Below are 14,834 nucleotides of genomic sequence, written 5' to 3' on the forward strand. Positions count from 1 at the left end.
ATCATTTCTTAGTTAATTCATCTTTTCACTCCTGGTGATGTTCCTTACACATTTCTTGTTTTAATCCAGGCAAACCCTTTTTTACACGAAACCCTTCAGAGTTGAAAGGCAAATTCATTCACACGAAGCTGCGGAAAAGCAGTCGTGGCTTTGGCTTCACGGTCGTTGGAGGGGATGAGCCTGACGAGTTTCTGCAGATCAAGAGCTTGGTCCTAGATGGTCCCGCCGCGTTGGACGGCAAGATGGAAACAGGTATGAGACACCACATGGTCCTCTGTGGTCAGGACCAGATGACACCATGATTTCATAAGTTTGTAAGTGTCCTTTAGAAACTTGGCGAATGAACAAGGTTCCTGCACTAAGTAAATGCATTCCCTGGTATAAATGAAAAGCTTTGAAGCATTTTAACATTTCCCCATTTTGGGGAACTGTTAGGGTGCTGTTGAGTACAGTAAGGCAGTAATTTACTAAAAATGTAGATCCATTTGAATAAATGATTCTCACCTTGGTTTTTTATAGTGAGAATTTTTTTCAGAAGAAAGCTCCAATGTTCTTTCAATGATCATTATATTCTCATTAGCAGGGAAGACACTAGATGCTACAAAAATGCCTGATTAGCATAAAATAACTAATAGAAGCAGTCTCTTTGTGCTTTACGGTACTACCCCCGAACAGTTTCAGTTCAGCTTCCTATTGGTAGGATTTGATAGTGTAAAATTGATATAACTTTTCTGGGCACTGTTTTTTTAACCGTCAACTCTTTTGCAGGAGATGTGATTGTGAGTGTGAACGACACCTGTGTTTTGGGACACACACACGCACAAGTTGTGAAAATCTTCCAGTCCATTCCCATCGGTGCCAGCGTGGACCTTGAACTCTGCCGAGGTTATCCATTGCCTTTTGACCCAGATGACCCCAACACGAGTTTAGTGACCTCTGTGGCCATTTTGGATAAAGAACCAATTATTGTGAATGGGCAAGAGACCTATGACTCGCCGGCTAGTCACAGTAGTAAAACAGGCAAAGTCAATGGCATGAAGGACGCCAGGCCAAGCAGCCCTGCAGACGTGGCTTCAAATGGTTCCCATGGTTACCCCAATGACACTGTCTCTTTGGCTTCCTCCATAGCCACTCAGCCAGAACTCATAACTGTTCATATAGTCAAAGGGCCAATGGGCTTTGGTTTTACTATTGCGGACAGTCCTGGAGGTGGCGGCCAAAGAGTGAAACAGATTGTCGACAGTCCAAGGTGCCGAGGCTTGAAGGAAGGGGATCTTATAGTGGAAGTTAACAAGAAGAACGTGCAGGCTCTGGCTCACAACCAAGTTGTGGACATGCTGATCGAATGTCCAAAGGGAAGTGAGGTCACATTGTTAGTGCAACGAGGAGGTATGTAGATTTATTATCTTTCATTGTTTTTAAACCCAAATCCATTATTGTACTTACTGGTTATCAGGTAGCTACTTGGGGCTTTCTGCATGTCTGTTCCTTTAAGATCATTTTTATTTAAATATTGGGAAATGCATTCAAAATGCCTTCTGATTTCTCTAAATGCTAGCCTCTTTAGAATAAAGGTTATGTTTATACTTTATGTATTTATACAAAGGGACATGCAGCTAGAGTGATACTGTTACCGAAAGTGGGGTCTGGCTGCTTGCCACTCAAAAGCTAATAAAGAGGCAAGCTTGGTGGAAAGGAAAGTTTGTTTTATTTCAGAGGCGGGCAACCTGGGGGGAGGGGGGGACTCATGTCCAAAGGCCAATTCCCCCGCAGCAGACAGTCAGTGGGCAAGAGTTTTTATAGCCAGAGGGAGAGGGTTACAATGCAGAAACAGCACAGTCAGCTCTGACAGTCATCTTGAAATTGGCCAAGCAGTGGTCTGATCAGTGTCATCTTGATTGTTTCAAGTACAGTTAGTCTTCAGTTCCAGGGTCAGTTTGTTCCCGTTTCTTTGAGACCAGTTCTCAGAATTGTGGCAGCTTCTGTCATGGCTGCAGTCTGGTCATCATGTAGTTAATTCCTTCCACCTGGTGTGGGTTTCTGTATCTACAAACCAGCTCAAAGGATATGGCTATGAATGTTTAGCCCTTGAGAAGGAACTAAAGGTCCCTGACTTTGCTTAATGACTAAACTGTTATTATTTGGTTCTGTTTGACTGTTTTCTTTAGCTTCTGCATTTTCTCACTTCTCTGATTAAACTTATTCTTTGAGTAAAGTTTTTCAATAGACAAAGGTGGAGGACATGGTCGGGAAAGGACCATAGGGTCCTGCTCTGTTTCAGTACCTTTAAATGTAAATCAGACTGTGCTTTTTAAAACCCATTAAGCTTTGAAAACCTTTATCTTTTAATTCTCCTGAACCTGGTCGACACAGTGTGCATGCAAAACATGGCTCTCGGCCACTCTTCCAGCCTCGTCTCACACTCCTGTCCCTTCCTCACCGTGCTTGACCACCTGGCTTCTTTTCTGTAGTGCCTTCACTACTCTAAGCCCTTCTGTCTCAGGGCCTTTGCACTTTCTGTTTCCACTGCTTGGAAGACTCTTTTCCCCAGCTCTTCCCTTGGCTGGCTCGGTCTCATTCAGGGCTCCTCCTGAGAGAGGGCTTCTCTGATTACTTATCTAAAGTCGCACCCAGCACTCCTATGTAATCTCTGCTGCATCACCCCATTTCTTAATAGCTTTTATTATGATCATTATTATCCCAAGCCATTGTTTTATATATTTACTTATTTTTCTTTGTTCCTCTCTCTTTTTTATTGGAGTATAGTTTTTAAAATTTTTATTGGAGTATAGTTGATTTACAATGTTATGTGAGTTTCAGGCATACCGCAAAGTGAATCTGTTATACATGTACATATATCCACTCTTTTTTAGATTCTTTTCCCATATAGGTCATGACAGAGTATTGAGTAGAGTTCCCTGTGCTGTACAGGAGGTCCTTATTGGTTATCTACTTTATATATAGTAGCGTGTATATGTCAATCCCAATCTTTGAATTTATCCCTCCCCGAACCTTATCCCCGGGAATCATAAGTTTATTTTCTACATCTGTAAATCTATTTCTGTTTTGTAGATAAGTTCATTTGTACCCTTTGTTTTTAGATTCCACATATAAGCGATATCATATGATATTTGTCTTTCTCTGACTTCACTCAGTGTGACAATCTCTAGGTCCATCCAAGTTGCTGCAAATGGCATTATTTTGTTCTTTTTTATGACTAATATTCCATTGTGTATATGTACCACATCTTCTTTATCCATTCCTCTGTTGATGGGCATTTAGGTTGTTTCCATGTCCTGGCTATCGTAAGTAGCACTGCAATGAACATTGGGGTGCGTGTATCTTTTTGAATTACGGTTTTCTCCAGATATATGCCCAAGAATGGGATTGCTGGATCAGATGGTAGCTCTATTTTTAGTTTTTTAAGGAACCTGCATACTGTTCTCCATAGTGGCTCTACCAGTTTACATTCCCACCAACAGTGTAGGAGGGTTCCCTTTACTCTCTCTTTTTCATTCGAATATAAGCTCCATAAAGCCAGAGCCCACCTCTGCATGTTGACAGCTGAATCCCCAGTACTTAACACAGTACCTGACTCCCCCTAGGTGTTCATGAATGAATAGGTAGTGAATGAATGAATGGATATGTGATTATTTATACTTGGCAGCAACAACGGCTCCACCAATCGTATCAAAAACATCTCAGCATATGCACATTTTAATGAAGGGGTTATGGATCTCAGAGAAGTGGGGTATTCTAAATCCTGAGACAGTTGGCTTTCTTTCCCCTGCCAGCAACCCCCCACCTCTGTGCCACCGGAACTCCCAGGACCTCACACTGAGAAACATTTTACGCCTGTTGAAATGTCTTGCTCCTGGGTCTGTATTTGTGACTAATCTTGATTGATCACCTCCCACAATGGACCTGAGTTTGGTCATTTCCTTGACCCTTGCCAATAGGATGTGTTTCGTGAACAGAGTATTCTGACCCTCTGAAAAGAGATCAGGACCCAGACTTTTATTTCCTCTCGGTTTCATTGAGACAGAAAAGCTTGTTTATGTCGCAACAGCCATGTCCTCGGGCTCTCGTGAAGCTGTGTGTTCTGTGATCAAAATGACTGGGGTTGTGGGAAGGAAATCCAAAATTCAGAACTGTCTGTGTGAATCACAATGCTCAGTCCACCCTTCTTGAACAGGTGTAAAACCCATTTGCAGATTTTTAAATTTTTTTTGCAGATTTTATTTTTTTTTACTTTATTTTTATTTATTTATTTATTTTTTTGCGGTACACGGGCCTCTCACTGTTGTGGCCTCTCCCGTTGCGGAGCACAGGCTCCGGACGTGCAGGCTCAGCGGCCATGGCTCACGGGCCCAGCCACTCCGCGGCATGTGGGATCTTCCCGGACCGGGGCACGAACCCGTGTGCCCTGCATCGGCAGGTGGACTCTCAACCACTGCGCCACCAGGGAAGCCCCAGATTTTATTTTTTAAAAAGTTATTTCTACCAATAAAATTTTGAAGCTTCTTCTTTTTTTTTTTTTTATAGCTGTTTTCATTTATTGTATACATATTAGGTACACAGCTTAAAAGGAATAAAAATCCTACTCTCTAGAACATAAGACAATAAATAGAACAAAGACTGGCACTATTATACAAATGGAATTAATGAACATAAATAAGAATAAGTATGTGATTTTCAACCACATTCATATTACACAGTTTTAAAACTATCTAACCTTTTACAATGACTAAATCCTTACTTGAAACTGTAGAGTTGGTGAAGGATGTATGCTATTTAAGTATTAGTTCAGAGACTTACAAAACAATTTTACTGGTGGTATTTATGTGTGGGGAGCAGAGACCTACTTACTGTGTATGACTATAATGTTTTAGGAGACATGATGTTTTTATATAACAAGGAATAAATCAATTTTAAGTATTAGTTATTTTAGAAATACTACCTAAACTAGGATGACATTTATGAAATATTATATATTCCTTCTATTAGTCTATAAACTATATCAAAAGAAGTGATGGAAGTTAAAATTTTTAACATTTTGGATAGTCAAGTTAGAAAAGGAACTAAGGAAAGGAACTCAGATTTAAAGTTCTGAATGCCCACTAGGTTTGGCACATTTTCTTTCTTCCAACAAAGTATCTTCTCTTAGAAATGGAGTATTTAGTTAACTATCCCTCTCGGGGACCTCGGCTACAAGAAAAAAGAGGCCAAGAGACCACAGATGCAGACTCACTGGCATTGCTGGAAAGTGACAGTGAAGAACCAGGGGCAGAGTCCCAGGGACACAGGAGACCACAGCAGTCTGGGCTACTAGAATTGGGTGAGAAAGCAAGCTAAATCTTGTCTTCACAAAATTTACCTGTCTTAGAGGAAAAGTCAGTCTATTGAGATCGACAAGGTAGGATTAGCTTTCCGATGCACAGGAGGCAACACCTGCTATAGAGTGGACATTAGTGGGAGCGCTGACTGCCGTGAATACTTAGGTACTTGGCGACTCTTGACCTAAGGGACATGAAAAGCCACAACAAACCAACCAACCAAACACCCTCGAAATAATACAACCTCCTATCAGAGCTTCACTTCTCTTCTGTCGTGTCAGTCTCCGAGTACAAGCGGCACAGGGCTGCATTGGGGCGGCACACAAAAGCGTCAGTTTCACTTCCCAACTCTGTTAACTGCTCCAGTGAAGACACACAGGGAAAATGGTCTTTTAACATATCTGGCAATTTTGAAGTCTTCTCTTGAAGACGTCGAGATCGTCTAACTGGTGTGAGAAACTTGAGCTCTTTAAATGCAGAATTTGTTTCATCAAACTGCATCTTCTTTTTCACACTTTGCAAGTATGGAGTAGTAGACACATTATATTTAATTAAGCAACCCGCCCTAGTTTCTGTATTGGGGGTTTTAACATCACTGGTTGGGTCTTTTGTTTTGTCATCTTGCTCTTTTTCACAACCTTGAAATACCACATTTCTAGGATGCTTATTTTCTATTTCCGGTTTTTCTGACCCCAGATTAACACTTGTGTCGTCAATGGTGGCTTCTTGGATTTGTTCCTTGGTCGCACAAGCCTCCTCAGTATTTTCTCCAAATTTAACTTTTTCTTGACTCTTCATTGTAAGAATGTCAACAATTGCATGTCGCATCTCTTCAATAGGCTGAGCTCCTGCCAGAATGGCCTTCTCATAGATTGCGATAATATTTTCAATAGGACTCGTAAGTGGTTCAACACGTGCAAGGCATATCCAATATTTAACAAGTTTTTTGGCATCTGGAATATTTTTAATCAGGTCATTTAGTGTAACCAATACTTCTTCTTTTGGACATCCCTCATTAATCAGGTTTAGGCATTCAGAAAATGTCTTGTTCACTTTTTCAGTAAACACTCGCTGTTCATCTTCTTCTGCCATGGTAGTCCAGAAGGATCCAACTGGCTTTTCATTTTGTGCTTCGGGCTCAGGCTGGGTAACCACTGAGCTCGGAGGCCTTTTCATTACTCTTCCTTTGCCAGCTTTCCACTCACTCAGACGAGCCTTTCTCTCCTCCGCAGTTTCTCTGGGCTGAGTCCATCTACTATCAATAGCTGCTTTCACCATGGTATGTCTGCGCTGGTCAATGCTTTTTGACTTTTCTATCAGTTTAGTATTAGAAGACGAAGCAGGCCTGGCTACCATTTCAGATGTCATGCTTCTTGATAGTGTCTTATTTCTTTTTATGTCCTGAGAAGAACTGGTTTTGATAATAGATGAAACCGTATTTAACTGTAATAATTCTTTCTCTCGAGGCCCTTTCCTAACTGTAACACTGGCAGACGTCCTACTGATGTCTTGTTTCATGGTGTTCTGGTTATTACTGTGGTGACTTCTAATAGAAGGTCGCACAAGTTGACTGCTCTGAGATGTAGTGCTCACAAATTTAGTGGCAGTCGTCATATGTGAGGCTCTATCACTTTTCACTGTTACACTGCTGGCGTGTACAGGCTGAGACTTTGTGGCTTTCGAGACAGTAGCTGAAAGTTTCTTCGTTGCTGCAGAACTCTCATCTTTGACTTGTAGAGGTTTTCTAAAGGAATTAATCTTAGACTGAACAATTTGGCCACGATAAGATCCAAGCACAGGTTTCTTGGGCATGTTCGCATCTTGCTTTGGTTTTTCTGTAGTCATTTGTTTCTTTTTACTGTTGTTTTTAAGGTGAAATGCTTGGCTTAACGTCATATGTTGACTTTGGGGGTCATCTTTAATTGGTAACAATGGCAGAGTTTGATTATTATCCTCAAAATTAGGTGTATCAACTGCTGTAGTTGAATTGGTTAATTCATTACAAGGTTTTAAAGGAATACAGTTTTTTTCCATTGTTATACTATTCTTGATCCCAGTAGGTCTACCGACATTCTCTTTATCAGTCATTTTTGCCTTAAGTTCCAGAACTTTTGTCTCTTCTTGGATCTGGCCTTCAGATATCCTCACTCTCTGGTCTCTATCACTGGATAATATCTGATTTTCCTGTTTGTATGCAAAAAAAAGTTTTTCTTTTTAACAGATGCTCCTTGAGTTTTTGTCTTCTTTGCTCTCTGAACGCGGACTGGGCCCTCTGACTCGGGGGCAGCTGCAGGTCCTGGGGCACTGCTGGGGTGCTCATCGCAGCTCCGGGCAGGGGGACGCGTCTCGAGCTCGACCGCCACAGTCTCCGTCCGAAGCTTCTTCTTATACCTAGACCACTTGACTGCACAGATCATTTTGTTTTAAACAGTGACCAAGATGTGGTAGGAAGTGACTTGAGGTTAAGGACGAGGAGGAGAGGGAGGGGGTGGGGTGATGGCCCCTTCACGTACAGACCAGCGAGCAGTTTACAAAGCGCTTTTCAAACCTACACACAACTCTCATGTCATTTTTACCACATCCCTGAAAAGGAACATACCAGCCAACAGTAGGATTGAGAAGTTCACCTGGATTCTTTGGTTTCCAGTCTAGTGCTCTACCCTACTTAACCCTGAACACCACTGATTTTTGCACAATTGCTGGTTTCAGTGGCCGGCAACTTGGAAACTTTTAGATAGTTCTTGGTACATCAGGGCATCTCTGATTCAGCCACTGCTCATTTGACATCACAAATCACCCTGCTCTCCTTCTTCATTTATTTGCTCCTTCGTTTCTTTTGCCATTTTGTTCACTTTTTCTTTTCCATTCACTTCACTTTTAAGGAGACCAAAAAGTAAAGTCTCATTGTAGTTTACTACCTTACAGTGGTTACTGGAACCATATTGTAATGAATTTGCCCAAATTAGCAAACAACTCATTATAAAAATATACCCCTTGATTTCAAATATGTTTACATTTTCTCTTCTTAATTCCTAAGACCTTCTTTTGGTTAATGCCATTATATTTTATAACATTAAATTAATAAGGGAAGATCCAGAATATATTGCCACATTAGTCAACATCTACATAGTTTATTCCAAAACCTGAGTAATTTAAAATCATTGTAACATCAGCAGTCTTTAAAATATGCCATATGCCTTATGTTTGATTTATGTGTCAGATAGAAAGTTTGTACATCTGCACTTGGCAAGCTAACACCAGCTACTATTAATCTTTCTAGAAAGCATATAAATGTATTTGTTTCTGCCATACATCATTACTTGAATTGGGGCTGGCATTTTAATCATTCCTCTTGTATGATGGCGGTGTAAATGAGAAGGTTTGATGATCGTTTAGGATAGAGGCTAGGTTAAATGAGAAAGTAAATGGCCACTTCACTGATTCTTTCTAATGAATCTTATTTCCATCATAACTCCTGGTAAGCAGATTGATAAACTCATTAAGTCTACACCTCTCTTGATTCTCAGGAATAAATATCTCAAAGGTGGGGCTTTCTGTGCTTTAAAGAACTAGTCTTTTCTACTTTGGGGCAGAACTTAACTACATTTGTATTTTGGTTTTCACTCTTAACTCCCAAGCTCATTTTTTATTTTTGTTCCGGTCGAAATCAGGTGCATTTGGGGTTTTAGCATTTTTTTTTCTTTAATCCCCCTCCCACCAATGGAAGTAAGCAGAGGTTGAAATATCATTTGTAAATTTCCAGAGACAGTTTCCTAGGTCAGGCTTGGGCTTGCTGGGCGTGTCTATCCATAGCCCTGGCAGCTGGGACCATTACTTATTTGTTTACAAGTGTCTTCTTTATAAACATGTCCGTGCCTATGGATGTCACTCAGGTTCTTAAAGGGCAGCGCCTCCTTCCTGTGCCTGGCTGCCCATCTTCCCATGGTAAGTCCTTTCCTCCTCCTCCCTCTGCTGGCCAGTAAGGAGAATGCCTTCTATTTTTCTTAATTTTTCATGGTATTTGCATTCAGACAGCCCATCACCTGACACCAGTGTGAGTCTAGAGGCTTTTTTAAGCGTTTGGAAAATCATGCTAGAAGGTGATTACTATTGTTTTGAATATATATTTTTTTAATTTACAAAAGATGTAGAATTTGTTCCATAAAGCTTTTTTTACTTTAAAAGAGGGAGTGGGACTTCCCTGGTGGTCCAGTGGTTAAGACTTTGCCTTCCAATGCAGGGGTTACGAGTTGGATCCCTGGCCAGGGAGCTAAGATCCCACATGCCTCACAGCCAAAAAACCAAAACATAAAACAAGCAATATTGTGACAAATTCAGACTTCCCTAGTGGCACAGTGGTTGGGAGTCCACCTGCCAATGCAGGGGACACGGGTTCGATCCCTGGTCTGGGAGAATCCCACATGCCACAGAACAACTAAGCCTGTGCGCCACAACTACTGAACCTCTGCTCTGGAGCCCGCAAGCCACAACTACTGAGCCCGCGTGCCACAGCTACTGAAGCCCGTGCACCTAGAGCCTGTGCTCTGCAACAAGAGAAGCTACCACAATGAGAAGCCCGCGCATTGCAATGAAGAATATCCCCCACTCACTGCAACTAGAGGAAGCCCATGTGCAGCAATGAAGACCCAATGCAGCCAAAAATAATTAATTTAAAAAAATATTGTAACAAATTCAATAAAGACTTTAAAAATGGTTTTAAAAAAAATGAAAGAAAAAGAAAAGGGGTTATATTGGGTGTTCTCTGGTGGCGCAGTGGATAAGACTCCCAGCTCCCAATGCAAGGGGCCCAGGTTTGATCCCTGGTTGGGGAACTAGATCCCACATGCATGCCACAACTAAGTCTGTGAGCCACAACTAAGGAGTCCGCCTGCCGCAACTAAGACCCCACGCGACCAAATAAATAAATAATTTTTTTAAGGGGATTATATTATATGTAGCATAACTACCTGTGCCCCCTGTGTATTTTGTATATTTGGCTAATTTATGCCTAGTGGGAGGTATGACACTCTTGAAGATCTCATTTGGGGTGGAGTCAGAATACCCTGTTTTAAAAGACAATTTGGAATACTTTATGAAATTGGAGAATGTGTGTTTTACTTTAGAGAGAACAAGTGTACTGAAGAAAACGCTGAACTAGAGGTTCCAGGAGCCTGCCTCTAGTTCAAACTGTGCCCATAGCTCCTCTGTACCTCTGACTGGGTTACAACTCTTGCCCTGAGACTCATTTCTTTATCCAAAAAAATGGATATTTTGCACTAGCTCATCTTTAGGGTGACCCCTGCTAACTCTAATTTTATGCCAAAAAATGGCCTCATTGATGTGTAGGAGAAAGACCACAGATTCGAGAGTCAGACAATAAGCGTTTAAATTGCAACTCCTGCCTTTATTCCCTTTGTGACCTTAGGCAAGTCATCTGAAAAAAGGTAGCATTTGTGCCAATTCCTGACCTAGAAGCAGTCACATGATAAATCAGTGGTGTTTTACTGATATCCTCTAGTATCGGAAGCCACTGGGTATGGTGGGTTTCTTTTTTAAAAAAGAAAAAACAAACTCCAGCGCGTACCTGCAGAATTTTAATTTCAGTGCGTGATGTGCAGGCACCTGTATTTTTTTTAGAAGCTGCACTGGCAATGCTGATGTAAAATCAGAATTGCAATCAGTTTTAGGCTTCTGCCCTCGTCGTCCCTTCTCATTTTGATTCTGTGACATATAACTTGAGAGTGAAATAAGTTTATAACAACAGTTATTTTCATTTCTAAGTAATTTCTTCTTTTAAAGTCCGATTTCTAAGCAACAGGTTTCTCCATCTTCCCTAAGATCCATTGCAGCTCCCAAATTTGACATGTTTCTACTTCAGAGGAGGATAGAAAGGAAGACTTGGTCTCAGAGATGCTTCTTTTGAGCACAGCGCTCCAGTGGCTTTTACTGATCACAACAGAATTAGAAGTGATGCTTTGTATACTGAGTGCGCTTGTCAGGGCACTAAGTAATTTTAGGATCTGAATATAAAGTAATGAAATGTTAGGATTCTTGGAGGGGAGGACTGTATCCAACTTGCACTTTTGTATCCCTGGCACGTCATGGGGAACCTGGCATGTGGTAAGGTCTTAGTAAATACTAGCTGGATAAATTAAACTTTCTCTGCAAGTCACATTAGGAAATTAATTATATAGTTTTGTAGTCACTCTTCATAACTTCAGAAAGATAAAAAAGAGATGTTAAAAGGCAAAATGAAATATGAAAATCATGGTAGTGATAGTAATAATGTAACAATAATCATTGATTACTTACTATGTACCAGGATTGTAACCATGGTACAAGCAATACATACATGTACACACAGGCAGAAATAAAACCTCACAACATCCCACTCTTGTGACCACATTGGAACCATCCATTTGCAGTGTGATTCTGAATAGGACCCTGTGGGAAATGAAGGCAGTGATTAGTAGGAAAAAAAAAAAAAAAAGTGAAGGAATTGCTTTTGTTGAGGTGTTGAGATTCCACAGCTGAATTTGCTTAGTATAAAGCAAAAGAGAAATTTCTGGTTTAGTTGGGAAGCATGTATAAGACTCCTCCTTGGTTCAAGCATTTGTAATACATAAAAACATTAAACGCTTCTGCAATGTGCCAGGTGTAGTTGGTTCTAAACATTTTACATATCATAATTTAAGAGCCCTCTGAGGTGACTAAAACCTTACCTCCACTTTAGAGGAGAGGGTGCTGAGCCCCAGAGAAGCTCAGTGATTTACCCAGAATCACACAGCTGATAAATGCAAGCTAGGATTTGAACCCAGGAATTCTAGTTCCAGAGACTGATCTCTTACCCACTATGCTAAGCAGCCTCCTGGCTTGTAGATGAAAAGCTCCAATACCATTAAGGAGTACATCTTATACATGAAAGAATGAGTAAGGTCTGAAGTCCGTGGCAAATTAATGCCACTTAATTTTCATCCATATTTGCTGATGATAGTTCATTAAATCGTCATCGATCCACACAGGGAAAGCAGTATCTAATCTCATCATCCAAGCATGTGATTAGCATTAGCTCTTCTTTGCGTGTGTTTTTCCACATCTGAAATGATGCAAAACCATCATAATTAAACCGCGCTGCCGGAGAGTTAAACCTGGGTGATCAGGTGCCTCTTTTCTCTTTGCCCTCTGGTCTCGGACTGGAGAATGAATTGCAAATTGCACTGCTCAAGTGTTTGACTGCCAGAATCTGTTCAGTTGAGCTGCAGGGCCTCGGAAAGGAGAATTCAGGTTGCTGGCAGAGTGATATCCTAATAGTGGTGGGGTCTGTGTATTCACATCAGCACATCCCATCTATTCCCCCTCCTCTGTCGTGTCATCCTCCCACCTCTTCCCCGGCCTCTGCCGTCCATCATGTGGCACCTGGCCTTGCTGTGGCCTTGCAACAGGTCTCAAGGCTTCCTCTAGTCCATTCTCCGGCTAGAGTGATTTAAAGTCAATTGGATCCAGCCGCTGCTCATGTCAGGATGACGTCCCATCATTCAGAGTAAACGCCAAAGTCCTGTGTCACAGACAAGCACTTGCTCTTTCTTCTGTGTTTTTCCTGTCACAGAGAGCCAAGGAGCTTTCTCACTCCTGCCCTTGAGGCTTCTGCTCAAAGGTCCTTTCCTTCAAGAAGCCTGCTCTGACCGCTGCGTAGAAAAGAAAACAGCGTCCACCGCCATCATGCTCTGCTCTGTCCTGCTTTCTCAGGCCGTGGACGCTTCTTTGTGGTCTCTGTGAGAGTAGGGACTGGGTCTCAATCATTATTTGATCCCCCACCACCTAAAATCATGCCTGGCACATTGTAGGTCTTCAGAAAATCATCTATATTGAAGGAAAACTATGAATTAATGCAAGGCCCTTTGTTTTCATAAATGCTCATCATCCTTTAGAGAACTTTCTGGGGTGAGAGCTTATCATTAGAGCTGGGGAAACAGGCCGCGGGAGATGGACCACCTCAAAAATCACACAGCATGAAGGTGAGACAGCCTGACTTCCAACCCAGTTTTGTTGGCCTGTTAAGCCCATGCCCTCTGTCACAGGCTGTTCTAAATGACAAGGAAAAAATGATACAAATAAACTTATATACAAAACAGAAATAGACCCACAGACATAGAAAACAAACTCAAGGTTACCAAACACTACATTGTAAATCACCTCTACTTCAATTAAATGAATGAATGAATGAATGAATGAATGAATGACAAGGAAATGCATTTCATGGCAGTGGATCATGTTGGTCCAATTAAGCCTGTTCTCCAGGTCCAGTGCAGTAGTCACTATCCACGTGTGGCTATTTAATTAATTAAAGCTAAATACGATGTAAAATTTAGTCCAACCGGCCACGTTTCAAGAACCCAATAGCCACATGTAGCCAATGGCTGCTATATTGGACAGTGCAGTTATAGAACCTTTCCACCCTCATAAAAAATGCTGTTGGACATTGCTGCTCGCGAGATTTTGATTATTTTGCCCTCAAAAGTGATATGTTGCATGTCCTTTATTTTACCCTTTCTCTTATATGCCTTTGATAGAAGAAAAATATGGAATTGAAGGCCACTTTATGGTTAATACATTTCTTTTTATACAGATAATGATAATAATAGGTCCTATTTATTAAATTCTTTCCATGTGTAGGTACTGCTCTAAGCTCTTTACATTTGTTAACTGGATGTTAGGGGGTCACAAGGCATTGAGACTCAGAGAACATGAAAGACTTGTAAAGTATTAGCACTTGGGCGATCTGCTCTGTCCTAATCCTGAGACAGCTCATCAACTTTTAATGGGGATTATAGGGCTTCCACCTGGCCAGGAAGCATCTCATCTTTAATCCTGGACTGAGGTTAAGGATCTTAACTTAAATTATTTTATTATGTAAAGTATCTTTACTCTAAAAAGAGGAAGAAACTTTTTTGTTGAATTTTATTTTATTTTATTTAATACAGCAGGTTCTTATTAGTTATCCATTTTATACATATTAGTGTATATATGTCAATCCAATCTCCCAATTCATCCCACCACCCCCCTCCACCACCCTGCTTTCCCCCCTTGGTGTCCATACGTTTGTTCTCTACATCTGTGTGTCTATTTCTGCCTTGGAAACCGGTTCATCTGTACCACTTTTCTAGATTCTGCATATATGCGTTAATATACGATATTTGTTTTTCTCTTTCTGACTTCACTCTGTATGACAGTCTCTGGGTCCATCCATGTCTCTACAAATGACTCAATTTCGTTCCTTTTTATGGCTGAGTAATACTGCATTGTACCTATGTACCACATCTTCTTTATACATTTGTCGATGGGCATTTAGGTTGCTTCCATGACCTAGCTATTGTAAATAGTGCTGCAATGAGTATTGGGGCTCATGTGTCTTTTTGAATTATGGTTTTCTCAGGGTATATGCCCAGTAGTGGGATTGCTGGGTCATATGGTAATTCTATTTTTAGTTTTTTAAGGAAC

General features: G+C 41.0%; 2 protein-coding genes across 19 annotated transcripts in view; one reads left to right on the forward strand and one right to left on the reverse strand.

Annotated features, from left to right (window-relative positions):
- The window catches only part of MAGI1 (membrane associated guanylate kinase, WW and PDZ domain containing 1), a 621,597-nt gene that overhangs the window by 536,193 nt on the left and 70,570 nt on the right, over positions 1-14,834 (forward strand). For all 18 annotated transcript variants that reach the window (XM_060161416.1, XM_060161414.1, XM_060161418.1 and 15 more), the window contains 2 exons: positions 70-252; positions 769-1,389. In XM_060161416.1, the coding sequence (XP_060017399.1) occupies positions 70-252; positions 769-1,389 (804 nt within the window). The remainder of the gene's footprint in view (positions 1-69; positions 253-768; positions 1,390-14,834) is intronic.
- LOC132526867 (cytoskeleton-associated protein 2-like) lies at positions 4,610-7,656 on the reverse strand. Its single transcript, XM_060161419.1, is given in 2 exon segments — positions 4,610-7,538; positions 7,540-7,656. Coding segments are annotated over 2 exon segments (2,061 nt in total). The 3' UTR covers positions 4,610-5,594.

The sequence above is a fragment of the Lagenorhynchus albirostris genome, chromosome 10, assembly GCF_949774975.1.
Source record: "Lagenorhynchus albirostris chromosome 10, mLagAlb1.1, whole genome shotgun sequence".
NCBI lineage: Eukaryota > Metazoa > Chordata > Mammalia > Artiodactyla > Delphinidae > Lagenorhynchus > Lagenorhynchus albirostris.